General features: G+C 51.3%; 1 protein-coding gene across 11 annotated transcripts in view; it reads left to right on the top strand.

Moving 5' to 3' along the window:
- CASZ1 (castor zinc finger 1) overlaps positions 1-25,375 on the top strand; it is a 191,411-nt gene that overhangs the window by 128,297 nt on the left and 37,739 nt on the right. For 8 of the 11 annotated variants that reach the window (XM_041419870.1, XM_041419868.1, XM_041419866.1 and 5 more), the window contains 2 exons: positions 1,015-1,174; positions 18,253-18,819. In XM_041419870.1, coding sequence (XP_041275804.1) covers positions 1,156-1,174; positions 18,253-18,819 — 586 coding nt within the window. In that variant the 5' untranslated portion in view covers positions 1,015-1,155. The remainder of the gene's footprint in view (positions 1-1,014; positions 1,175-18,252; positions 18,820-25,375) is intronic. The other 3 variants (XM_041419872.1, XM_041419873.1, XM_041419863.1) reach the window with 1 other exon arrangement.

Genomic DNA, 25,375 nt, shown 5'->3' with positions numbered 1-25,375 from the left:
GCTGCTTCAGAAGGAACAGATGATTCATCCCTGCCTGGTGCCTGTGGCCACAGGGTCCCATAGTAGCTCAGACCTGATGTTCTGGCTGTTGGGTGTCTGCAGCCCACGAGTCTGTCTCTCATACAGGGAGCTGAGTTGACTGGTCCTTGTGGGCCAGCTGATGTGACCAGTCCCTGGGTGTCCCAGAGCACCCCAAACCATGTCAGCATGGGGATTGAAACTTCTGGTTGTTGAGCAGGTGTGTGGAGGGCTCCACACCAGCTCTGTAACCTGCAGGACATGGGTGGGACTGGTGATGACCAGCTGCGTGGGGCTGTGCTGAGGTGCGTGATGAGCTCATCACCCATGGTTCTTGGGTTTAATTCCAGCTTTGCCACTGATTTGCTTTGTGTCTGTAGCCATGTGAATGCATAGCTTTGTGCCAGTGCTTCCTCATCAGTATAATGGGTATAATTAGGCTTCCCTGATTGACGATGGCGCTGAACACTGAGTGTGCTGGCAGACTGTTTGCTTTTGTTTAAAAGTCCCTTCCAAAAAAAAAAAGGAGGTAAGACCAGATTTTAGGATGCTGGTTCCCATATCATATTGCAGATATATGTGGGTTAAGGTCTCTGACAATACCCAACCCTTTCCTTGTGGGACAGGTCTGCTCTGAAGAGTTGGCTTCCCCTAAACCTAACAGGACAGAGTTAGGTTAAGACTAAGTGCTTCTAAGTACTGTCTCCTCTGTATTCAGCAAAATACAGAATGTGGCACTGCTGATCTTCTGTGTTAATTACAAATATAACAGAATGTAACATGAAGAATAGTCTAAATAATTTCATGGCCTGTTAACCAAAAGAGAGCTTAAGTTCTGGGACATGGACCAGGCTACCACTGATAATGGTATCTGAATTCAGTGGTGTCTGGAGGAAGGGTCATACCATGCTGGCTGCTCTGATTTCCCACTGTAGATTGCAAGACCAGGTGATTAAGAGTGCATTAGATAATCTTCTAACATAACATTCCCTACAGGCAGTTACTGGCATTGCTGTAGAGACATCCTGAACGACGTGTTGGAAAAGGAAGTGCACAGGACAGTCTTTCTGCATTGTGAACATGTTTGAGACCCCCATGCAAAGCTGTGCTCTGTTCTGACTCCAAGTCTCCTCAGACATGGCCGAGGAAAATGCACGTGAGTGCTGACCTGGGGGCACCTTCTGTTGTTCTATTTGCACCTGCTTGTACTTGTTGAACACCTCTCCCCTCTCGAGCACTGCCACTCTCACTGCACATGAGTCTGGAGACCCTGACTCCAGCACAGCCAGGAGCTGAGGAGCATCCCATAGCTGGGTGAACGGGATGAAAAGTTCAGATTTGGGTGGCATTTCTTTTTCTCTCAGTTTAGTGTGAGTGGCAGTGGAAAGGCATAAGTTCCCTTCTGTCACTGATGCGGTGTCAGCTGGGAAATGATTCTCCTGAGCCAAGCAGAGTGACATGAGCATAAGATCAGTCAGAGAAGGAGCAAGCGCAGCGAGTTGGGAAGAGCTGAGGCACTGGGCTGAGTGTCTGGAGAGGAGCTGCCCATGCTCAGAGGGTGGGGAGGAGAGACCCCAGAAAGGGCCTGGCAGCTCAGCTAACGTCAGTCCAGAGAGAGGGAATGTGCAGAGAGGCCTCAGGAGTGAGTCAGGAGGACAGACACCTGTACCTGCCTTTCCTGTGAGCTGCAGACCCCCACACAACATCCTGCTCCAGTGCTGAATCCTGGCTGCTGTTCCTGTGCATCCAGCTGCCTTGGGGCAGCAAAAAGAAATAAAAAACAGAGCCAGCAGGTCTGAGGTTTCCTCCTCGTGCCCCCCAGCAGAGGGAAGGGAGGCTCTGGGCTGATGGAAGAGCTGGGGATGGATGTCCCCACGTGTGTCCTCGTGGCAGTAGGGCACTGCCCAGCTCAGGTCAGACCCACGCTGCTTCCCAGCCAGACCAGGAGCCAAGTCCTGGATTTGGGAGAGGCTCAAGGCAGCACTCCCTGAGTTCCCTCTGCACAGAAGATACAACTTCACGGAGCTGTCTTTTTATTTGCAAACTGAGCAGTTGTACTGGAAGAGATTTAGCAAACATGGGACTGCACAATGCTGTGTGTACTGAGTCACACATCAGGGCTGGAGCCAGCTAGCACTGTGAGCTACTGAGGCAAACATTTGAGAATAGCTACAATAGGCACCAAAAATATCTTCAGATGAGATCTTTCTGAGTTGCTGCACATTGGGTAACAGGGAGGGCTGACAACCTAAGCTTAAACTCTACCCACATGCTCTAGAGCTCATCCTGGGCAAGCCAAGCTACTGGAAATGGGAGCAAAACAGAGCAAAAGCAGGTTTTCTCTTGTAGAGGGAGCTCTGATTAGCCAACTTCACATGGGTTGGGAAAGTTCTGGCTCTGGCAAGGCTCTAGGGATTGCCCCTGTGATCCTGGCTCTGGCTGCATTTCAGGAGGGACACAGAACTTACACCATGCTGTTGGATCTGCAGCTCACACCTGCAAGGACCAGGGCAGGATCAGTCCCTACAAGACATCATCTGTCTGTTTTTAAAGTTCTCAGGCAAGGGGCTTGGAGTCTCCCATAGAGAGTCTCTCTATTGCAAGATTTTTCTCAGGGGTTTGCTCTCTGGTTGCTCTTTCCTCTCTACTACTCTTTTAAAATAAATGAGCCACTTCCCCAAAACCCATCTCTGGCTCCTGAGACATGATTCCCCAAAGGCAGATTTTTGGGGACTTGTGCAGGACATATCACTGAGTGGGAGAACAGGCAGAGGAGGTTCTTGATGCTGCCTGATGTGTCGGAGGGCAGGGCTGGGGGTGAGTGCTGAATGCCATCAGCCTGCTGCCAGGTGCCCTTGGGCATCCCTTCCCCAGTGCCCCAAAGCCTTTCCTTCACCTGCTGCTCTCTGCACCTCGTGCTGGGCTGGGATGGTACCCTGGCCTTGCTGAGGCTGTTCCTGCCTTGCAGCACACCATCTCTCCCACTGGCTTTGCAGCCGTTTTTTCTGCCAGCGCAGGGCACTGAAAAGTGCTGGCACTGCCAAAAACCCTGTGTGCACTACGACTCCCCAAACATCCCTTTATTTTTATTGTTCTGTTAATTACTGTTTAAACTTTAATAAGTCACTTCGTCAGGAGGGGGGACCTGCAGTGAGGTTTCTGTGCAAACACTGGGCCCGGCAGTGACTCTAGTGTAACATAACCCTTTATACAATGTGGGAATGTTTAGACTGTAACAGAAACTTGTTATTTTAATGACAGTTAAAGGGGGAAAAAAAAAGAAAGGAGCGAATGAAAAAGGGAAGCAAGTTTGTTGGGGAAATGGCTCATCTCAATCTCTCTGTCTGGCCTCTTTTCTCTTGGCTTTAATGATATCTGGATAAGGAGGCTTTATGGCTTCAGTTGAGGCAAGTCTTGTTCCCAGAGATGCCCTATACAAGGCAGTGTGGGATCCCTTCAGTTCTGCAGGGTGAGGCCAACAGCAGAGAGATGCTGATGGAAGCAGCATGGCTTGATTTTGCTCAGACACAGCAGCAGATGCCTAAAGCCAATTTGAGCTCAGTCTAATTATTCTGACCCACACAAGAGACTTTCCCCTTCTATTCAGAGCTTCTTCCACTGGTTAAGTTTCTAAGTAGCTGTGCTGACACAGATGCTGGCATGTCATGCATAGGAGGGTCCAACATCCCATGAAAAAAATGGACCTTGAAGCAAGAAGATGTTTCATTTTAACTCCTCAAAATGAGGAATCATGCAGACCTGAGAGAGGGAGAGAGCCTGGCTCACACTCTTGGCAGCAGGAGGAGAGAGGATTCACAGGCTTCCTTGATTTTGGACTGTGACTTCTGACATCTGCATTGCTTTGAGGTGCAGAGTGACTGTGCAGTGGCTGCTGTCCCCGCACCACAGCACTGAAGTCACCTCCAGGTTTGGCTTGGCTATATTTAGCACTCACTATAGACAAGACCATATAGAGTGATATATATGATCTGAAAACCTTCAACTCCTGCTGACCTCTGCTGCTACAGTGAAATCCCCCAAATCTGTACAGTCTGAGTGAGAAGTGATGTGAGACCAGGAGAAGGGAGAGCTCCCGTGTTTTCCATGACAGAATTCCCTGTTCCCCCTCCCCAGGCTGGTCACCAGTCCCTGGCAGGGCTGGTCCTCAGGAAGCTCAGCTTTTTCTACCAGACCTGGCTGTTGGGCCCACAGGGAATGAGGGTAGAGAGGTGCAAAGAGGGTATGGGGGTGCAGACTGGGGCACAAGAACTTTGGCAGGAGATGCTGGGAAGGAGAAAGGTGCAATGGTGCTGGGAGCTTGAGGAAAGAAGATGAGAGAAGAAGAGCTCCCTAAGGCAAAGGCCAGCAACTGGGATGGGAAGGGGGACACAAAGGGCAAAACTTTGGAGGGGAGGAGAGGTTAGCAGGGTGTGGGGTGTAAGGAGCACTTTGCTGGGAGAAAGACCCTTCCTCAGGTGCCACCTCATTCCCGGGATCCAGTTTCTCTGTGCAGGGCCCCTCCCTCCTCTTTGCTAAGTTTCTGGCTAGAACAGGAGCCTGGGGGACTTGCACTCCGTAAAGCTTTTTGGTTAGGATGAGTGTAGGGTGGAGTGGGAGGGGATGAAATCATGGGCCTCTGGGGAGTGTGTGTTTTCCCAAGTGGGTGAGCATGCAGGGAGCAGGCCAAAACAGTTCATGCTTTCCTCACCCACTGCTGGGGTTGTGATTGTTATTGATTGGGTTTGCTGTTCTCGGCACTTTGTGTTTTTCCAGCTGAGCATTGGCTGCCCCTGGAATTTTTTTTTTTTTTTTTTACCCTCTGCCTTAGTTCAAATATGCACAAACATGGCAGATGGGGCAAGTGCATGCCCAGCTCTGTGCCAGCCAGCACTGCAGGGGCTGAGCCTGCACTGGGGCTGCACGGGCTGGGAGAGGGCAGGGATGTGGAAAGGTACCAGTTATGTGCAGAGCTGCTGTTAGTAGGATTAAATGCATAGGTGTGTATTATCTCTGGATGTATTTAGTACAAAAAGGTAAAGAAATCTGCTCTTGTACAGGAACTGCTGTCAGGGCTTTGTGTTGGAGCAAATCGTAGGGACATGCACAGGGATTCCCACACTTGGGCATGAATAACGTATGGCTGGCTTAGGGTGCATAAACTTCAACCTCAAAGCCAAAGGGCCAAGAGAACGCTAGCTGCAGAGATAGTTTTGTTTTCATTTCCAACACGTGGTCATGACTTTCAGACCCCACCAAGCCCCTCATGTTCTCCCTCCAGCCGTGCGCTCGTTGTCCGTCCTCTGCAGAGCTGTGCCTGCTCGTGGGGCCAGTGGCAGGAGCCGTCCCTTTAGGAATGGTATTTTCCAGGTTCCTGTGTGAGGCCAAACATGTCCCAGCTGCAAAAATAACTAGTCTGTATATCCTGTGGAAACAGGAGCAGCAGCGACACATCTGTCTGGTCTGCGCAGAGCTGGCTTGCAACTAATGCCCCAAAGGGGCATCAAGTGGCCGCGAGCTCCTTGTCAGTGTGCAAAATCCCAAAATAGAGACCTTTGGGGAGGACTAGCCCCTTGCAGGGGGAAGCTCTGCAGCGGGCAGAGCAACAGATACCTCTGAGCCTCTTGCAGGACCAGTGTGTTCCGGCAAGACATTAATATTGACTGGCTCCCCTGGCGCACCCGGGGCGCTGGCACGGCCGGGTGCAGCCCCAGAGCAGCCCCAGCCCTCCCCGGCTCCCTCCCGCCTCCCCCGTGGCCGTGGGGTCACTTTGGTTGGAGAGCACAAGCAGAGCTCAAGGATAGAGCCCCCTGGACGGAGCCAAGGAGCCACCGAGTAAAAACGCTGAGGTTTTCCTTTTCTGTACAGCGCGTTTCCCTAAATTGCCTTTGACTGTGTGCATCGCTAATGAAAGTTTATGCCCTTGTTAGAAGGACAGGCAGGTCCATTCCAGTTAGGGCTGGGTCTATCCTTCTGCCAACTGCCCTCCCCAGCACACACACACACACTCTCACTCACTTGCTCTCCCTGGTGAATAAGTAGAGGCTGTTATAAAAAAAAAAAAAAAAAAAGAGAGAGAGGCAAAAAAAGAGGAGGGGAAAAAATTTCCATATTTGTGTAAGTTGCTTTAAAAGCATTTTATCATGTCATAAAAAAAAAAGGAAAGTACTCTCGGAAATTGATCCTGCACAAGAGCCCATTGGACAGAAGGACGTTGGGATGTTAATGGCTATTTTGCTCCAGGGTGGCTTATTAAAAAATTTATACATAAATGCTTAAAATTGCATAAATTATTTAAAAAAAAAACATAGTAAGCAATTTGCAATCCCCATCTACTTTTCCTCTTTTTCTTTCCCTCATCATTCTTTTCTTCCATTCTTTCCTACAAAAAGAAAATATTCCTTCGCACTTCTCTTACCCTTGTCCCCTCCCTGTCTGAAAATGTGATGTGCCCAAAATTGTACATGTCTGTGGGTAAAATAAATACGATTTTAAATGGTTCCTGCCACTGACCAGCAGAGCTGTCTGTGAGGGGGAAAAGAACAAAAAAAAAAAAAAAGAAGGGGAGAAGAAAAAAGAAAAGAAAGAAAGAAGTTTGGATATGATGAGTGTTTCTCGCAGGCGTGGAATGTCACCCACATATCCTGGAGATTGTACTGGGGAGGTTTATGATGGTTTCCCATTGATTTGTTTCCCCGACGCAGCTGCCGACCTCTATTGAGGGACAAACATAATCAGCACTGACGCAAATTAGATGGTTATTCGTTTTGAAAATTGACAGAAAAACAATAAAAAAGATGAAATGCTCCCAAATCAATAGATATAATGAAATTCAAATAATCCGAGAGATGAGGTCTCCATGGCAACTGATAATGTGGAAAAGAAAACAATTTAATAAAGGACAGACACACTTTGAAAACAGATTGGGCAAAGGGAAGGCGGGGGGGCGAGGGAGCAAGGGGGGCTGTGGGTTGGGTGGTGGTGGGAGGGGGCAGCGGGAGGAGGTGGTGGTGGGGAGCCAGAGCCACTGCCTCTCCGGTTGGTTAGCAGTGCTGTAGTGAAGGATCACTGTCCATCCCAAGGACGCTTGCCATAATTAAGAGAGGCTTTCGGTCCAGAAAGTGCAGATTCAGGTTTTAATACACAAAATTATTTCAGGAGCACTGAATCGGAAAGTCGTTTGTTATGACCTTCCTGAGAGGCCTGGAGCAGGGCATGTTGGAGGCGCGGCGGCTGAGCCAGCTGAGTTATGGCATATTTGTGTTTTTATAGTGCGGAGGGGAGGGGGAAGGGGGGAAGAAGGTTAAACAGTATTTACAGCTCAGTTGTTTTCAGAAAGGAAAGAGAAATAGAGTTCATGAAAAGATGCGAGTGGAAGAGAGAGAGGGAGAGGGAGAGATCCCCTGCCCGGCACACACACTCTGCTGGGACGTCAGCTCCATGAGACATTCCCCGGTGCTCTGTTTGCCTTGAGGTGTGAGGTGCAGATGGGCTGGGGGTACAGAGGGGCTCTTTGGTGGGATGGGGAATGTGCCTGTCCCTGCTGCAAGTCTGGCTGCAGGGTCCAGCTGGGAGTCCACTGTCTTCTCACTCCAAGCCGCAGAGCAAAGTGCATCTGGCCGCGGGCTCACGCGGAACGTGTGCGTGGTGTGAGTGCGCGCGGTGCTCTGCTCACCCCGGCGCTGCCTGTGCTGGCTGCACGTGTGGCTGCTCTGGGGTGCTCTGGGCTCTGTGGGGTGCTCTGGGCTCTGTGGGGTGCTGGCTGCATGTGTGGGGCTGAGCGGAGCCAGGTGTGCAGGGTGTGCAGGTGCTGTGTCTGTATGCACATGTATGTATGTGCAGATGTGGTACCTGTACAGTCACAGCTACACAGGCTGGCATGCGTTAGCGTGTGCATACACTTGTGTGTGTTTGTGTGCTTGTGCAGGGTCGTGTGTGCCTGTGCATGTGATGGTGTACCTGCACGGCCACGTTTCTATACACGTGTGTGTTCCCACGGAGGAGTGTTTGCAGTCAGTGGTAGCACAGGCACATGGATGGGCTCACAAGGACATAGGAGATAAGAAGATGAGCCCTAATGACCAGAAGGAAGAGCAACAAAAAGCAAGGCATGGAATTAGAGTGGTGTGAGCACTGGGAAGCATGGGGTGGGTGCCCGCATGGCCCAGCCATGGGGTTGCTCTCCCGTGCCGCTCTGACAGGACTGCTGAGTTAACAGCTCAGGCATGACCCACTGCTTTCACACCAGAGCTCTTTCTCCTCTGGCCTAATCATTCCTTCCAACAGGATGGAAGCATTTCTCCTAACCACACTGCACAGTATTAGCAGGTCGCAGACTTCTTCAGGGATTCAGAGAGCCCTTGAGCTCCCAGTACGGTGTGTAATGGGTACCTGCTCTGGATTCACAAAAGAGTTCACCCCTGCTTGGGGATCACAGAAACCTCTCAGGGCACTGAGTGTCCCCTTTGCACACCCAGCCCAGAGCAGTTACCCCTCACATACAGCTCAGGCAGCAGCCAGGGGCTGTGGAGAGGACACAACACGAGAGGGAAGGCTGAGCTGCTCTGGTTTGCTCTTTGTATGCAGCCCTTGCTGAGCTTTCACTCACCTCCTGCAGGCTGACACACTGATTTACTTTGCAGGACCTTGAAAGACCACAGTAATGAACTTTCTCTGGCCCTGCATTTCTTGATGGTGCAACAAGCATTCACACTTCCAACTCCTATTTAGCTCTCGACTTCCCACTGCAGTTAATTAGCAGTCTGCATTCTTTGTTAGGTCTGAGCTTAATAGTGCTGAAAGGGATTGCAAATTGCTCTTAAACTGCCGACCAACTACCAAAGGGTCAGAGGGACCCTATTTTAGGAGCTGGCTCACTTAACCCCTGCCCTCGGTTAGGGATGAGCCCAGCCTGACACCAGGGAGCTGCTGTCCCCTGACTTGTCTTTGGTGGTTGTGGGTTCTCTGTAAAATCACTCATTAAAGACAGTCACCAAGAGGAACTGATGTAACTTTGAGCAATTCCCTACTGAATCTGTCCTTTAAGAGATCTGTTGTCTCTCCCTGGTCCTTTTTGTTTCCCCAGTGTCAGGTATTTTCTGCCAAGTCTGGTGTCCTCTTGGTCACACCTCCGTGATTCCCTGCACCCTGTGCCTTGACTCCTTCGGTCTCTGCAGTGTTTCCAAGAGGCTCGTGTCTTGCCCTCATCTTCATGCCCTGGGGCCTGGCTCCCACATGAGGTAGCAGGCTTTGCTCCAGAGGTTTTCCCAGCCCTCTGCTTCCACCACCCCTTCCCTCTGTCTGCATCCACCGTGTCCTCCCGGTGAGCGCTCCAGAGCGCTCTGTGCTTCTGGGCTATGGGGAGGTGAAGTTAGGCACTGTGTTTGCATTTAGTTGCCCTGACAACACGTCTGGCTTCACAGGGAGTTTTCTAAGGGCCACAGGGAGCCTGCAGGGACCTGAGGGTGATGAGCTATTACTCTTCACTCTCCCTTTCATGTCTTTTTCCCCTTGGTTTTCTTCACAACCTGTGGGGAGATTGATGGTAGGATTGTGATGTAGATGTTAGCAGTTCTGCTTGATTTATAGAGTTACTTAGGCTGAGAGAGGCTACTTATGCTCCTCTGGATAGTAAACCTTTTAACCAGACTAAAAAATTAATAACAAATAAATAAGACAAGGAAGAGAAACTAGATCAGAAAAGCTGATCCTCTTGGCTTTATGTTATCTGAAAGAAAGACGGTGAGGACAGAAGGCTCCCAGGGAGCCACTGCTCAGCCTGGGGAGCCCAAAACCCTGGTCATTGCATTGGGTTGGAGCACTGAGAGCAGGTTTTCATAGGAAGGAAACTGCTGAAACATCTTATCAAAGATCCTGCATTGACAAATGAACTAGGAAGTTTGCTGCAGGACACAAGGGACTTTTGAGCTTCAGTCTGTCCTCTATCAGTGCTTTTCCTCTGCTGTTACTCGATTTGCAATAGTACCTAAATTGCAAAGGCACTGGGCCCGCTAAGCTGGGCAAGAAATCCTTTCCCCATGGGTGATCCATGAAGGGGAGGCAGGGCAGGAGGGGAGCATGATGTCCTTTGCCCAAAGAGAAGGAACAGTAGCAGAGCAGGGAGCAGAATCAGAATTCCTGACTTTGTTCCCCACTTTTTTCCCCTCTTCTTTATGCTCCTTTTGTTAATTGTAGGAGCTTCCTGTGTCACTTGTATGCAGAAAGGCATTCCTTTCTTGTCCTTCGGAGGTTCCAGGGCACACGAATGCAGAGCAAGGCAGAGGCAAGGGCAGAGATGAGGAGCTTTGCCTTGGCACTCGAGTGAGAAGCAGAGCCTGAGTGGCTCTCTCAGTGAGGAAGCTGGGGGTAGACAAGATCAAAGCACGTTTAGAGTCATTTTTGAGATCTGCCTAGGAAAAGGTTCAGACGTGCGTTACTAAAGAGCTGTGAGGAAGGATTAGTCCCGTCCTTGCTTGAAGTTGAACCGCTTTCCCCAGCAGCTGTGCCAAATGCCTGTGAAGAGCTGGTGGAGCCGGTCAGGGGTGGGTGGGAAAGGAGTGCCAGAGGAGCCGGGGGGAGGCAGAGGGGCCGGGAGGCTGTCCCCGTCCAGCCACCGAGGGACAAGGGCGCTGCCCTGCCCTGCCCTGCCCTGCCCTGCCCTGCCCTGCGAGGGGCAGCTGACGAGGTGCTTGCAGCAGGATGCAGCCCAGGAGGCAGCACAGTGCTGAGCGTTTGAAGGTGTCCATCCTGCTCTGCTCCTGCCAGCCAGCTCGGCTCTTCAGCAGGGACTCTGCGGACTCTGGAGGACTTTTTGAGTTGCAGCCCATTGCACCATTGCAGCAGGAGCGGCTGTGCTAGGGCCAGCTCACTCCTAGTGTGAGGTCTGCACTGCCTTTCTCTCCCTGGCCAGTGATATATGGCATAAATTAGGCCTCTGAAGGGGGATACTGCATCCTTAAGAAGAAATATGTCCTCATTTTTCTTAAACACCGTTTGCACTGAGTGAAATGTTTAGAAGGGACGCTGAGGGATAACTTTATTTCTTACTAGGGAGTTCAGAGCCGTTCAGTTAAACCCATAAAACACTGGGAGTAGGGAAGCTGACAGCCTGCCCGTGCATTAGAAAAGTCATTACTCATCTGGGGGAAGTTCACCCCATGCTGGAGCCTTGTGTTACCAATGGGGTGGTCCAGGGGAAAACATGGGATCATCTCCCTTGGCCATCTAAGGGGTCAGCAGGATGCTCAGAGGTGGAAAAGACTCTGTAACGATCCAGCACAGTGACACAGAGTGCTGATACAGAGACCCCAAAGCACTGGGTAAGGCTCACTGGTGGGTAATTGTCCTCACTCCCCTCCCCTGCATGGGGAAACTTAAGGCACAGAAAGCTGGGGAGACAGACAGCTACACTGTGTTTGGAAACCAGGCTGGAAGCCAGCATTTCTGGCTCTTAATCCCCAACTTGAATCACCAAAACCAGATTCTGTTCCAGAGGCAAGGAGTGAAGGCCTGACCTCCTGTTCCATTTCTGTCACAAAGCCATGTTGTGTTCCCAAGTGGAGAGTCCTGACTCCATCTTCATTGCACCAACGTGCAGCCCTTTCTTCCCAGTGGGGTTTAGAAAACCTCCTGGAAGATGAAGGCAGGGGCTTGTAGATAACAGTAATGGCAATTCCTGTCTTGCCTGGTGGTTGGTGCTGTGGTGGGCTGCATTATGGGGCGAGCTCCTGGTCAATGCAGGCTGCCACCACTCCCCCAGTGAGTGGCTGTTCCAGAGGACAGGGCCACCCAGGGCACCCAGAGCCGTGGCAGACAAGGCATCGGCCACCAAGGGGGTGGTGACTTTCTCTTTGATATTTTATTTTTGGAGGCTTGACACCAAAAGATTTAATATTTGTTTGAAATGAGAAACAGTTCTCGAGTGAATTTGGAGAGCCTGGGAATTAATGTCAGACCCCCCCTCCCCTCCCTAAACATCCCTCCTCCCCGTCAACTGAGTCCCCCCCTTTCAATTTCTGAAGCTTGCTGATTTGAATATTTATAAATATCAGTAAATTATTTATTGTAGCAATCTGCTGTGCCATTTCACCAATCGCCGTTAACACTTTAGGGCTTGCTCTTCAGGAGGATGCGACTGGAGGAGACGGGCACCTGGGGCGGGGAGCAGGCGCTGGGGAGGGGGTCCTGCCTGCCTGTCTGCCATGCCAGGAGGGCTTCTCTCTGTGGGCAGCACTGGGAGTGCTGAGGTGTTCGCAGGAGAGGATGGGGACCTTCTGTGTCCAATACCAGGGGGCACTGGGAGAGGACATGGCTAAAAAGGGAGGCTTTTATGTTGACAGGAGAGGGCAGTGAGGGGGTGGCCTAAGGGGGTGGCTCTTTGTGCCCTGTGGCATGCAGGGACCTGGCCTTGACTTACGGCTTAGCACTCACTACTCTTCACTTGTAGTGTCTGTTCTCCTGAGGAGGAAAATTCCTCTTGGTTTCTCCTGTCCCATTCCCTCCTTTCAGAATTACACTCCTGCACAGAAAACACACACTGCTCAGAGATGCTGTGGCTGTTTTCTGTTTGGGTAAAGGAGGGGCTCCCTGTGTTCACAAGCTCTTCTCCCAGAGAAACCCCATCAGCAGCACGGGAGCAAATGGCCAGGTGAGAAACAGGGGCAGCCTAACCAGCTGGCAGCCCCAGTGCAGGGCACAGGATCTCTGGAGCCCATGGCTTCCACTGCTCTCAGGGCATCCTGACACTCACTGCCCAGTGCCTGCCCTGCACTGTCACCAGGAAATCACAGCTGAGAAGGCTGAGCAAAGGGAAGCATATGTGCTTGCTGAAGGGAACTGGCACTGCTCTGTGCCCCTTTGGGCCAGGGCTGAACCAGGGTTCAGCTCTCCAGGAGCTGCAAATAGGGAGAAAAGTAGACCCTTGTGAGTCTATAAATGCCATTGTGGTGGGCAGGAGAAAGTCAAGCAGTGAGGACTGCAGGCAGACTGCTCTGGCAGGCTGTGGGGACCAGAGCAGAGTCCCCAGCTTTTCCTCCCCGGTTTATAGATGGGGTGTGTGGGGAGAGCCCTCATGGCTGTGGGAAAGCAGGGAGTGAAGCTGGCAGCTCTTGGGTAAGGACACCCTGGCTGCTCACTTCGTTTCTCCTCCCACGTCTTTGATTCTCCTTCTCCTGCCTGCCCAGTGCTGAGCTGGAGCCTGTCACGTCTGACTCTCGCACCGAGGGCTTTCCCCAGCTCCTTGCAGACACACACAGGCAGGATCCATGCTTCCAGGGCAGAGGACGTTGTTAAAGAGCCTTTGTGAACTCCCCAAGGTCAGCCAGAACAGACAGCATCCACTAATCCAAGGTCATTTCCTGGGCTAAAAGCAATAAAATGTTTTATTGATAAACTGAAGAGGGGAGAATATGCACTAAATCCACTCTCAGACATTGTGGGCCATGCCTGGGATGTTCTGCCTTTGCCCTGGCCCTGCCTGGGATAATACACAGGTCTTCATGCTGGAAGAAAAGCGTTTTCTGGTAGGGGCTGAGCACTTGGCTGCCTTCCCTGCCTCCTCCCAGCATGTGGCTGGGTAGTGCCAGGGCATTGCTCCTGAGAAGCATGTTCCCAATGCTCCACTGGCCTTCTGCTGTGAAGGTTTGGCTCCATTTTAGGGACTGCAGCTCAAGTGTGAAGAGGCTCCAGTGTGCAGCATCCTCACCTCCCACCCCAGGGAGCCATGCTGCCCTCCCTGTTTGGGACTGCTGGGCAGACTGGAGTCTCTCCAGTCAAGTTTGCACCACAGTGGTTAAAAAAGAAAAGGACTGTGCATGCATGTCAGCCCTCCTTTCTTCCCCCTCCCCGCCCCAAATAATGCTGTTAATAATTAATCGAATGAGAGCTTGCAGCTCCTGGAAAGCTGGCAGTGGGACCTCCCTCCTGAACGGAGCTGCTCAGCTGGGCTTAAAACTCTTCAATAGGAATATGAAAGCTCCATCTGTTCGACGTACCCGGCCTTCTGAAGTGACAACGCTGTCCCTCCCCAGCCAGCACCCTCTCCCCCCAGAACGGGCCCTCCTGCCCCAGGGGCAGGGGTCTGCCCTGCACCCTGGCTCTTCCCACAGCAGGAAGCTCCTGCTGTTACCCTCCACCCATGCCAGCTGGTTTATCCAGCTCCCGTGCGCCCTTTTTCCAGCTGGGACCCTTCCTCCCCTCTGCCAGGGTGTGTTTTCATTAACCCCATGCTAAAGCCAGGCTTGGGCTCTCTCCTCCTCTCTCTGCAAGGCTGGACTTATCTGTGTAGCAGTTTGCCCCTTGGCTGGGATGGCCCGTTTCTGTCCAGGCTGCAGATCCTTCTGTTCTGCACAGCGTGTGTCCCCCACAGCCCGTTTTGTCCCTCGGGGGAGGCAGGGCTAAGCCGTGCCCGGCTTGCAGCACTGCACTGTGGAGGTGATGGGTGAGCCGGTGCTGTTGCAGGGCTGCAGGGAAGGAGAGAGCCAGGGTCTGGATGTGAGGTGCTGGCAGCACAGGGGGAGCCGGGGCAGGGGCTGAAGCAGGGGCAGCAGCCTGGGCTGGCAGGGTAGCGAAATGGCGAGGTGAGCTGTGTCCACCTCTCTGCCAGCCCTGGTCGCAGCAAGATGTACCTTTCCTTCAAAGAGAGGATTGCCATCAAGATGGCACAGCGATGGGCACAGAGGGGGGAAGAGCCTGTGTCTCCTCGAAGGGTGTGGAGAGGGGGAAAGAGGAGTAAACTCCCGGTGGCATTGTTTTCAGAGGAAGTGCTCAGTGTAAATAGAGCTTGTGGGAGAGTTTGTCCCGGGCAGAGATGAAAAGTCCGTGTGACAGGATCAGGTTATAAATGGCTTCCTTAGATTGATGTGAAATCAAAACATTTCTATTTAGACGAAGAAAATGAAGGGGGATGTTTACTTAGCCTGGAATCTTTAAACAGTGATTTGGGGTGGGGAGCTCGGCCTGGGGGCAGGGTGCCTCTGCCTGGCTTCTGGGATCTGGCAGTCCCGACCTTGGGCAGATACAAAGATGCCTCATCCAGCAGCTCAGCCTCTCTCCCTCCGCCTGAGAGAATGAAACACAGGTGCTCTGGTCTCCTCCACCTGAGGCTCATGGTCAGCATTTCTCTGTAAGGGTTTCCCTTCTGCTCCTGGACTTGACAGCCTAAAAGAAGGAAACAGGAATGTCCCTCCCATTCCATAGACAAGGAAGAAAGGAAATGAAAAGATAAATGTGTCCAGACTTGGAGAAGTTTCCCTTCTGCTCGTGGACTTGACAGCCTAAAAGAAGGAATGTCCCTCCCATTCCATAGACAAGGAAGTAAGGGAATGAAAAGATAAAATGTGTCCAGACTTGGAGAGAGGTGGTTGCAAGGTTGGCAGGAGAAGCTGGAAGTTCTGATTTCCACCTGTATTGGAATAGGTGAGATATAGAGCCCTGGTATTTCAGAGCAAATCCCATTCCAGGAAGGTCTCTGGGAGGGTTAATTCTGTAGATTAGGGAAGTGGCATGTTTTCAGAACTTGCTTTATTTTTAGCGTAAACTTTATTAAAATATTCTCAAAATGTTAAAGAGAAAAGATCCCAAACAAAAGAAGGGAAAGGAAAGATGCCAAGGGGCAGGGCAGGAGCTGGGGGGCAGAAGCTGGAGAGGTAGAGGGGCAAAGCCAGGGTGTGTGAGATGGAAGGAGGCAGAGCAGCAATGGAAGACAAGTTGCAGGCTCCCTGGAATTGCTGCATACGCGGCAAGTGCAGCCTCAGGAACGTCTGTTCCTCTTTTCCTTTGAATAAATATTTATATATTCATTTGCCAGCTGGTGCACACACTTGGCTGCTCACCTCCAGACCAGAATAATGGGATCTGCCTTCCTGGCAGAAAGGGGTAGGGCAGTGAGGATTTGGGCTGCCGAATGTCTGCCTCCCAGTTATCTCCAGCTGCGAGCGGTGCTGATCTCACCGGTTAAGCAGGGCTGGCTATCATGAGAACACGGACAGGGAATCACCAGGCCGTGTTTGGGACAGAGGCTGGTGATGCCACGCTGACCCAGTGCCCTGGCCCCGGGCAGGCACCGCATGGAGGCTCCGTCCCAGCCACCTGCAGCCAGCGGGGTTCTCCTGGCCTTTGGCCTGAGCCCACAGGCATCAGCTGTAGGTGTCCTGGCCAGGCTCCACTTGGAGCTCACAGCAGCCTCCTGAGATTCCCTCTGGGGTACCAGTTGGACATAGGATCAGCCTTCACTTTGTGCCCTAAATAGTGGGAATGAATTGGAAGGGAAGGTGCCAGCAAATAAAGACTTGCAGCTTTATGGGCATCTGCCTGTGCCCATCTGTATGTGCGAGGGCTGCAGGCTTGTGTTGGGGAATGTGTGAAAAAAGGAATGCGTGGGGGAAGGCACAGGAATGTATTTTGGGGAGATGGGACTTCTTAACCTGTACATGTAGGACTGTGTTTACGGAGTGTGCCAGCGCATACACACAGCTCTTTGAACAGCTGTAATTTCTAGATGGGGAGGTACGTGTTTGGGAGCATCGTGTGCTTTCCCTTCGTGAAAGCATGATTGCACGTAGGTGTTAGTGCCGGGGGGTGCGTTTGGAAAGTGGAGGAGTACATTTTGCCTCCCTTTGTGTGGGGGGCTGATATATTTGTCGGGGGGTTATTTTTCTTGCAGTCCTTGACAGGGAAGCGTGTCTGAAGCTGTCAGGAGTTTACGCTAAGCAGCCACTCTCTGGCTGTTGGACAGCAGGTCTAAAGTTTCAGTCTGTTTGTATTGGGCTGTCATGTTACGGGATTAGGGGCTGTCACAGTGGCTTCTGGGTGCATTGTAGGGGGTCTGATTAATCTCACTGTGCTTCTGTGGAGCAGCACCTCTGTGCTGGTGACAGGGAGGTGTGAGCTGAGCTGCCACGAGGGAGTCCTGTGCAGTAGAGGAGCCCGTTCTCATCATCTGAGGTCTGCAGACATGTTCTGTTCGCTCTACATGTGACTGGCCCCTCTTTCAGCACAATGTAAAATCCAAGACCCCATTTTGGAGGGACCACCACCTCCAACCATATCCCCACAGTAACTCTAGTGGCGTGTGTGACCAGCAAGTGTTTTATTGAGTGCTCTTCCTGAGCCCTGGAATGCAGGGCAGGGTCTGCCTTGGCTGTGCTCTGGGAGAAGAGCCAGGCTGTGTGCCCGTTGCAGCCTTCCGTGCTTTAACCCTGCTTAGTCTGGGCATCTCTCAGAGGTATCAGAAATAAAGAGAGAAATGAGACAATGCAACTGCTTTAGAATATTTATTTTGCTTTTACTTGGGATTGAACCTTGTTAATTGTTGGTGCAATAATTATGCAAGTGACTCTGATAGAGACCATTTAGTTCAAGATTCTCCATGACCTTGAAGTTAAGACCTTACCTTCTTCCTCTCTCCCCCCACCTTCTCTCACCCCTCCTTTACTAGCTGTCACATATGAATAAACTACATTAAAATAACAAACTCACACTAATTAGCTGATTGTGCTGGGAAGTATGAGAGCAGAATTTCCTGTGTGCGAGAGTGAGCAGGCAAAGGGGCCTGATCAGCCAGTACCAGCCCACAGCAATTTTCTCCATACTGCTGTGACACACCAGTTGTGGTGCTCCAGCACAGACGCTTTGCCAGGGCTTCTGTCCTCCATACTGGTTCTTTTAGGTGCATACTGGTTCTCTTCTCTGAGACTATGCACAAACTCTTTTAGGTGAATTCCTCACTGTCCATAGGGTTAGGCTTGGGAAGCTGTTGTCCTTGCTAGAGATGCTTGGGTGCAGTCACTGGCTGGTGTGGTTTTGACACCCACTACATCTGGGATAGAGCTAGGGACCTAAAGAAGGTGGTGCTGCAGTCTGAAGGAGAGGGCAGTCCGGGCTTTTAACAAACTCCTATCCTGCCTTAGCCAGGAGCAAAGGTTGGTGCCACGCTCACCTGCCTGGGATGTTTGGGGTCTTTCAAGCCCAGTTCTGTCCCAGGACAAATAAGTGCCACTTTATGGCCAGTGGCATATTTTGGTCCCAGCAGATTCAGAGGATGCTTCTCACCGAGCTCTTCTGGTTGGGCTTCCACTCAGAGCTTAGGAAGCACATAGTAACTCCACCTTTCCAAAGGTGGCCATGAAACTGGCCATGCCTGAAAGCCCAGTGGGTTGGCACCATCCTTTAGCTGTTTGGGTTCATGTTGTCTGATCCCACTAATGCCCTTCCTTGCTTCTCTCTCCTGTCTCTTCCTAGCTGAAAAAACTATATGCACTGACGCAGCCTCAGGAAAACCCGCAATGGCTGCCAAGCGCAAAGGCGGCCTGAAGCTAAATGCCATCTGTGCCAAGCTGAGCCGCCAAGTCGTCTTCGACCACGGGGGAGCTGAGCAGGCACGTGCGGACAAGGGGCCACAGCAGGAGAGCAGCAACAAGGACCTGCCCCAGCCTGGGACCAAAGAGCTGGGGACAGAGTTTTCAGATGGACTCAGCTGCGTGCAGAAGATCGAGGAGGACAAAAGGAGGGAGGTGATCGAGAAGTGGGTGAACGGGGAGTACAATGAGGAGCCCTTGCTGGGGCGAGCAGAGGGCAAGGAGTGTAAGGGCACTGAGAGCACAGAGGTGCCCCCTGAAGGGGTTTACATGGTGCAGCCCAAGGGCTGCAGCGACGAGGAAGATAACGGGGACGAGGCAGACGCTCTGAGGGGCTCACAGGATGGCAGCTTCTTGGATGACAGGGATTCAGATGGGCCAGCAAAGGACGATGCCTACCGGTCCTCCAGTGGCGAACCAGGCTCCAAGCTGGGGGCAGGAACCACCTCAGGTAAGCACTCTGTCCCCTCCATTTCCTGACACAGGGCAGCTTCAGAGTTACATTTTCTGTGTCCATGCCAGGTCCTGCAGCACCTGGCAGCCAAGGGTGAGAGCCCTTCGCCCGGGCCTGTCATTTTGCTCTTGGGACCACACGGAGTTTGCCTCTGGCTCAGCCGCCCTTCCCAAGAAGGGTGGTGTGAGGGTGGACGTGGCTGGATAGTTCTTTCCAGGCCACAAATCCCTGGGTGGGGCAAATCTCACCCTCCACACTCCTTCACACCACTCAGATGGCCATAGCTGTGGTGGGTGCTGGTTTCCTGCTCTTGTATTCCCACGAAAGCAAAGAGAAGCAGAGATTTGTCTTGTGACAAATCCCAGGTGCATCCTGCAGGGTGTCCACACGCGGGCTGGCTGAGTTACCTAACCACCCTCATGGCCACACGTGGCACCTTGATCAGTAACTACTGGCCGTGGAAGGCCCAGGACGAGCTGGGAGAGGGTCAGGAACGCTGACAGGGCTGCCTCTTCCGCAGCTCCTGAGGCCCGATGCCGAGCCCCGGCCTGCGGGCCCTCAGGTGAGCAGAGGGCGGCCCCCGGGGACGGGCGGCCCCACGCCTCAGCGGGACCGGGCCGGGCGGGACGGGAGCAGTGGCCGGGATGAAGGTTCTGGAAGGAATGGCCACCGAGACGTTTCTCCAGGGACTGGACCGGATCAGGGGAAGCCTGCGGGAGGCGGAACGGAGCCAGGGCAAAGCTGGATGGTCCCTAGAGAGCCACCCAGCACTGAATGTCGCTATCCTTCTTGCTGCTCGGCCGGGTGGAGGGGCTCAGGTGATGCTCGTGTGGTGGTGTTGCCTCCCCTCACGAAGGGCCCAGTCCTCGAGCTTTGCCCACCCTGAGCTCCTGATGGAGCTGGTGAAAATGCCGCTCCCAAACCAAAGTTGCCCCCACCATCTCGTGTGTTTTTCCTCTGGCTGTGTTTCTTATTTTCACATTGCTTTTGCTTTATTTTTGTGGTTCATTCAAAAGCTGAGTTCAACAAGAGATGTTGGGGAAAGCCTCAGATGACTTTCTTGCTCCCTTTCTGATACCCAGGCTTCCCCCAGATTGATTTGAGGGGGTGTATGAGTGCTAAGCCTTGATAAAAGCTTTGGGTGAATTGAATTCTCTCTGTTAGGGCAGAGCAGCTCCCTCCCCATTTGTCACTCAGCTGGGCTCGATCTGTAATTGAAAGCTCTTCCCCTAATCTGCTCCACCTGCACGCACCCCTCCCCTGATCTCAGCACTTTGTGAATCCATCAAACTTTCCTCCTTTTGTGTGTGCGCATGTTTTCCTCCTCCTGTTAATAATGCAGCTGAAACTCATCTCCGTCTGTCCGTTCCCCTTCTGGAGAGGCACATTCTCTAGTCTTCACGAGTTCAGTGGCAGCGCACATAATTATGCATATAAGATATAAACAGAGCTGTTTAATTATCCTTCGCCACATCAGTGACAGAGTAATTAACAAACATTGCAAGATCAATGAGGGAAAGTGTGACCTTCAGTTTCCTTTGATAGGAAAGCCCTTGTCGTTCCCAGACACAAGGTGATTGTGCCTGGACTCTGGTTTAGTTTGTTTTAATTCACACCACTCCACCCCACCTCACCATTTGCAGCTTTTATTTGCTATGAAAACTAAAAGGAGGGGAACTTAAATGTAAAAAAAAATGTTCGTAAACTAGAGAAAATGAAGAGGCTGAGGTTTCTCACTGGGGGAAGAGGTTTAAGTAAAATACCTTTGCAGGGCTGTATTGTCAAAGGATTATGCAAAAATGGGTAACTGTTTGGGAAGGAGGGGTAGCTGAAGCCTCATTTATGTCTAAGGCAGGTAATGGCACATGAGGCGTCCAGTTTACATACAGGACCACGCGGGATTTGACTCGCAAACAGACGTGCTGCTGTGTCTTGAGCGTCTGTTTCGAGAACCTTGTTGTAAATGTCATTTGCAACATTTCCCTGAAAGCACAAGAAACATCGCTTGCCTTGGGAAGGACAAAGTTATTTTCCTTTAGTTTTTCTGTCAGTGTTCAGGAAATGAATTTTCAGCTGCTCATCACCAAGTCCTCTCAACACCTGACATTACTGAGTGTGAGCTAAACCTATTCCAGTGAGATTTGGAATTTCCTCTGTCAAAAAGGAGGAATTTTTTTTGTGGGAGTTGGGGGGTTGCAGGAGTCAGATGAAAGGAGAGGAATACAGCTCTGCCCTGCCAGTCAAAGTGGCTTTGGGGGAGTCATCACAGAAACCTTGATTTGAAGATTCTGAGCACCACTTGCTCCCTATGAGAATGGAGGGTACAGGGCTGACAGTGCTGAGCAGTGTTTAAAACTGAGCCCATACTTGCCTCAGCTGGAAACTTCTGTGAAAAGCAGGAGCCACACAGAAAACCCAATCCCACAACTAACAGGCTTTCTTGGTCAGTGGGAAAAGTGATCCTAATTATATGGGGATGAGAAGGGTTCCTGCTTCCCAGGGTCCTGGTGTGTGCACACATTGTCCACTTCTGGGGGTTCAGCTGGTGCCCACATCTTCCACCAGTGCCTCTCGTGGTCTCTTGCCAAATCCTGGCCACCTTTGTGTCCTTCCAGGCTGACATGAAGGCTTGTTGTGCATCAGGCAGAAGTTCACAGAGACTCAGTCAATGTTGGTCAAGCCTCATGCTTTGCAACAAGATGGAGTTTCTTTTCCAGCCTCCCCTGGGAAAAACAGGACTAAGGAGTCGGTGCTCAGTCTTGCCCCTGTGTGCCTCCTCCCTGCTCCACCTGGGAGGCACACTGAGGAGTCACAAAGCTGGTGTCTGTCGGGAGATGGGTGTCAGAAGCTGATCTGGATGTGCAGATACGTTTGTTCATTCATTCAGGCACCCTGTCTTGCCCGCTGACCGGCCCGTGTTTCTCTGTGCACATTTATATATAGCAGAGATTTCTCGGTGCAGTCTCTGACACAGATCCCTTTCCACAATCGCTCACTGACGCACACATACCCTGGCAGATTTTCCTACACATGTTCTTCACTTTGTTACATAGTGGGCTAAAGCAGTCGGAGTAGGAGCTTCCCCCTGTACAAGCTTTTGGATCTGCCTTTCTTTTCTTAGCTTCTTGGCTAAGTCTCTTGGAATATTCATTGGCCCTGTTTTCAACCAGGAGAGTTTTCTCTTCCTAATTTCCTGGGGAGACTTCACTTAGGAGAGCATACACGCCAAGTGCCAGTTTCTTGCTCATCATCCTGTATCCCCCAGATCTACGTATTTTCCCTCCCAAGCAGAATAAAGGACAAAGCCCTGGCTGGGATGTCCCATCCCCCAGTATCCAGACCTTGCACTCCATTTGGGCTGTTTTGCTTTTCCTTCCATATATAGTGTGCTGCTGCAGGCTATTTTTAGCGCCTTTTTTGCTAGCTTCGGATCCTTTGTGATATGATAGCTGCTCTGAGACACACAGATCTCTGCTCTTTGGCAATGCCCACAAATGGAGAGCAGCGACAAGGGGAGAGGGAGCCCTTTATTATCACAGGAAAGGAGAGGAAAATGCAGTGCAGGAAAGGGGGAGGAAAACACAGGGATAATGCTTCCTGTGGCTTCCAGGACTCCTCACAGGCTGTGTTTCCCAACTGTTGTCCTGCTTCATTTTTGTCTGGGGAAATGAGGAGGGTTTTCTGTCAGTTAGGTAATACCAATTACCTCTTCACTGTTGTCTGAAAGTGTATTTGAAGTGAGGTGGCTGAATCTCATACGATCCTTCTGGTGAGCCAGCTCCCTTCTGTAACAGGGTGCTTCCACTGGAGGAGCCTCTGTCCTTCATGTTAGGTGCCTGAGCAATTAAATGCAGGTTGTCTTAACTTCAGGGGATGTGTTGGGCTTGTTGGGCTCATGCTGGATGAGTAGAGCTGCAGTTCCTGGCAGTGAGCGGTGGGAATTGGCCAGAGCATTTGAGAAATGTGGGTGAGGAGAGACTGAGCAACACCAGCGAAGCAGGGAGGGTGTTGTGATCATTGGGAACCAAATCTGAGCAAAGGAAAAGCAGAATTCAGGGGGGGTTTGGAAATTATATCCATGACAGTGAAAGCTGAACTCAGACTTCACAAAGCTCAGAAGAAGTTCTGCACCCTCCCCCTCCTTTTCCCTTTTCCCATAGGCTTGGATTTTGCATCTAACTGTTTACAACAGTTGAGGTATAGCCACATGGTACCAAAGATGGGACACACTGGCTTTCAGGGAAGTGGCTAAAGCTAGCAAAAATCTCATTTAATAGTTTCATTTTGTATCACATCCTCACAGTGGAATTCTTTTTTCCCTTGCAGCTTGACACAGGCTGGCTAGAGTTTTTCTGTGCAGTGCTTGGAAATCAGGGCATTATGAGCAAAGCTGAGGGTTGTTTTGCTGGTCCAAAAAGAAAGGAAAAGCAGAACAGGGAAAGCAAATTGAACAGAAACAGGAAATTGTTAGACCCAGTAGGGATTTCATGGGTTCATTCTCTTTTGTTGGGTCATAGGGTTACACTGAAATGGAAGTGGGAAGAGAAAAAAAAGAGGTGAAGAGGAGAGCTGCTTTAAAGCAGAATTAAATTTTTTAATGTGCTGTGTGAGAAAGACAAAGTTGTCCTTCAGGCAAGTCTTGTTGCTGGACCCAGTGAGGAATGGTTCTGCATTTAACATCCTGGAAGATTAATACCAACCCATGAGGTTGTGCTATGCCCTGAGCCTGACACCGCAGCGGCATTGCCACCCGTTCTGTGACTAACAGGGTGTTTATTCTGGAGTCAGGCATCCCAAATCCCATGCAGAATGCTGGGCTTAAGTGCCTGGAGCTGGAAGGTCATGTTGGGCTAAGCCAGATCCCAGCAGGTGTGGCTTTGTCCCCTGCCTTGCAGGCTCTGGGCGTGCTCTTCACATCGCCTTCCCCCAGAACCACGTACACAGGGAACCAGTGTAGCAGCACTTCTGCTGCAGTAAAACAGCCATTCCAGGCAATCCTGGAGCAGGAATGTGACCTTCATGGTCTTGCCCATTTAGTGCCCGTCACAGGCAGTCTTTTCCTCCATAGAGTCCTGTGAAAACTGATTTGTGGGAGCTGATGGCTATTGAACTTCGACTGCGCTCATTGACAGGCTCTTGCGTGCGCGGAAACGCTCTCGTGTACGTGCCTGCCTGTGCAAGTGGCACCACTGGCTGTCAGATTCCCCACATCTTAGGGATCTTTTGGATCTACTGACCTGTTCTGTGGCAGCGTCTCGGTGCCTTCCTTTTCCACTGTGTTTCAAGGCAGTGTTGCTTTGTTTTGAGTGGGACCCCATGCCCAGAACTTCCCTTCTGCTGCCAGTGTACGTCCCTGTGCTGGCTGCCTGGGAAGGAATGTGCTTGCCCATTACAGCCAGAGCAAGTGTTGAGTAAAGATGATGAGGGAGGTTTGAAGGACTCCTGCACACAGTAAATCTTTACTCTGCAGGAGAATGCAAGAGGGAGAGGAGGAGGAGCACCGTGTCAGACTGAAGCCTAAACGAGGCCAGGCCGGTGCATCAGAGCAGTTTTTATTTCCTCCTTTACACTGATAGTGGGTGACCTCCAGATGTGTGTTCTTCTCATCATGGTGGGCTGCGAAACTGCCTGAGGGAGTAGGGGAGGGAGAGACCCAAAGGACAGCTTTTGCTCATTCTTCCTCCCTGTAATCTGGCCTCATGAGACTAACCCCTTCCCCAACCCATGCTCCAGAACACTGGCTTTCTCCCCCTCCCTGGAGCCCACATCAGGACAACAGCTTTCTCTCCTCAGTCTAAATCCTGATGGAGAGAAGGCTGTTCCTTACCTATTTTTCACCTGTGTGGACTTTCCCCTTTCCTGGTGTTACTGGAAGCTGTTCCTGGCTGCTTGAGAGGCTGCCTGTAGGTTTCCATAGCATTCACTGGACTGTGGCCCTTTTCCACATGTCACGTAGTAGCTGTCCAGTTACAGGGATTGCGAAGGAAGAGAGCAAGCTGAGTGAATGCTTACAAAATTGAAAAGAAAGGGAAGGGAAGGACTGCAGCAGTGATGGGGAACTGATCTGTCTTTGTCTTGCCTTCTCTTCTCCTCTCCTTCCCGCACTCCTCATTATTGCCAGGTTTCTTGTGCACACAGCCTTTGCTGCTCTTCCCCTGCCTTGACTCATCTCCACCTCTGCTGCTTTCCTCCTCTCTGCACTGTTCCATTCTGCCCTCCTCCTGCTCCACCCCATACATTGCCTTGCCCGTCTCCCTTATCCGTTTCACACCATGCTGTCCTGCCTGCTCTCAGCCCTGCTTGCTCTTCACCAACACACACAGCATTTTCACACGGGTTTTCCCCCTTACACATGCTGCCATCTATCCTCTGTGCACCTCCTTCCATACACAAATATACACAAGGACAGATCTGTACAAACCTCGGCATATTGGCATTGGTCTCACTTCCAGTAAAATTACTTTTTCTTCATATTAGGCCAAGGCAAGAGTGCAGAGACATTTATGAAACTTTGTTTAATGTACTGAAAAGCCATCGGCTAGAACATTTAGGA

The sequence above is a fragment of the Onychostruthus taczanowskii genome, unplaced genomic scaffold (genome assembly GCF_017590055.1).
Source record: "Onychostruthus taczanowskii isolate IOZ18803 unplaced genomic scaffold, ASM1759005v1 scaffold61, whole genome shotgun sequence".
Taxonomy (NCBI): Eukaryota; Metazoa; Chordata; class Aves; order Passeriformes; family Passeridae; genus Onychostruthus; species Onychostruthus taczanowskii.
This window is presented reverse-complemented; position numbering and strand designations above follow the sequence as displayed.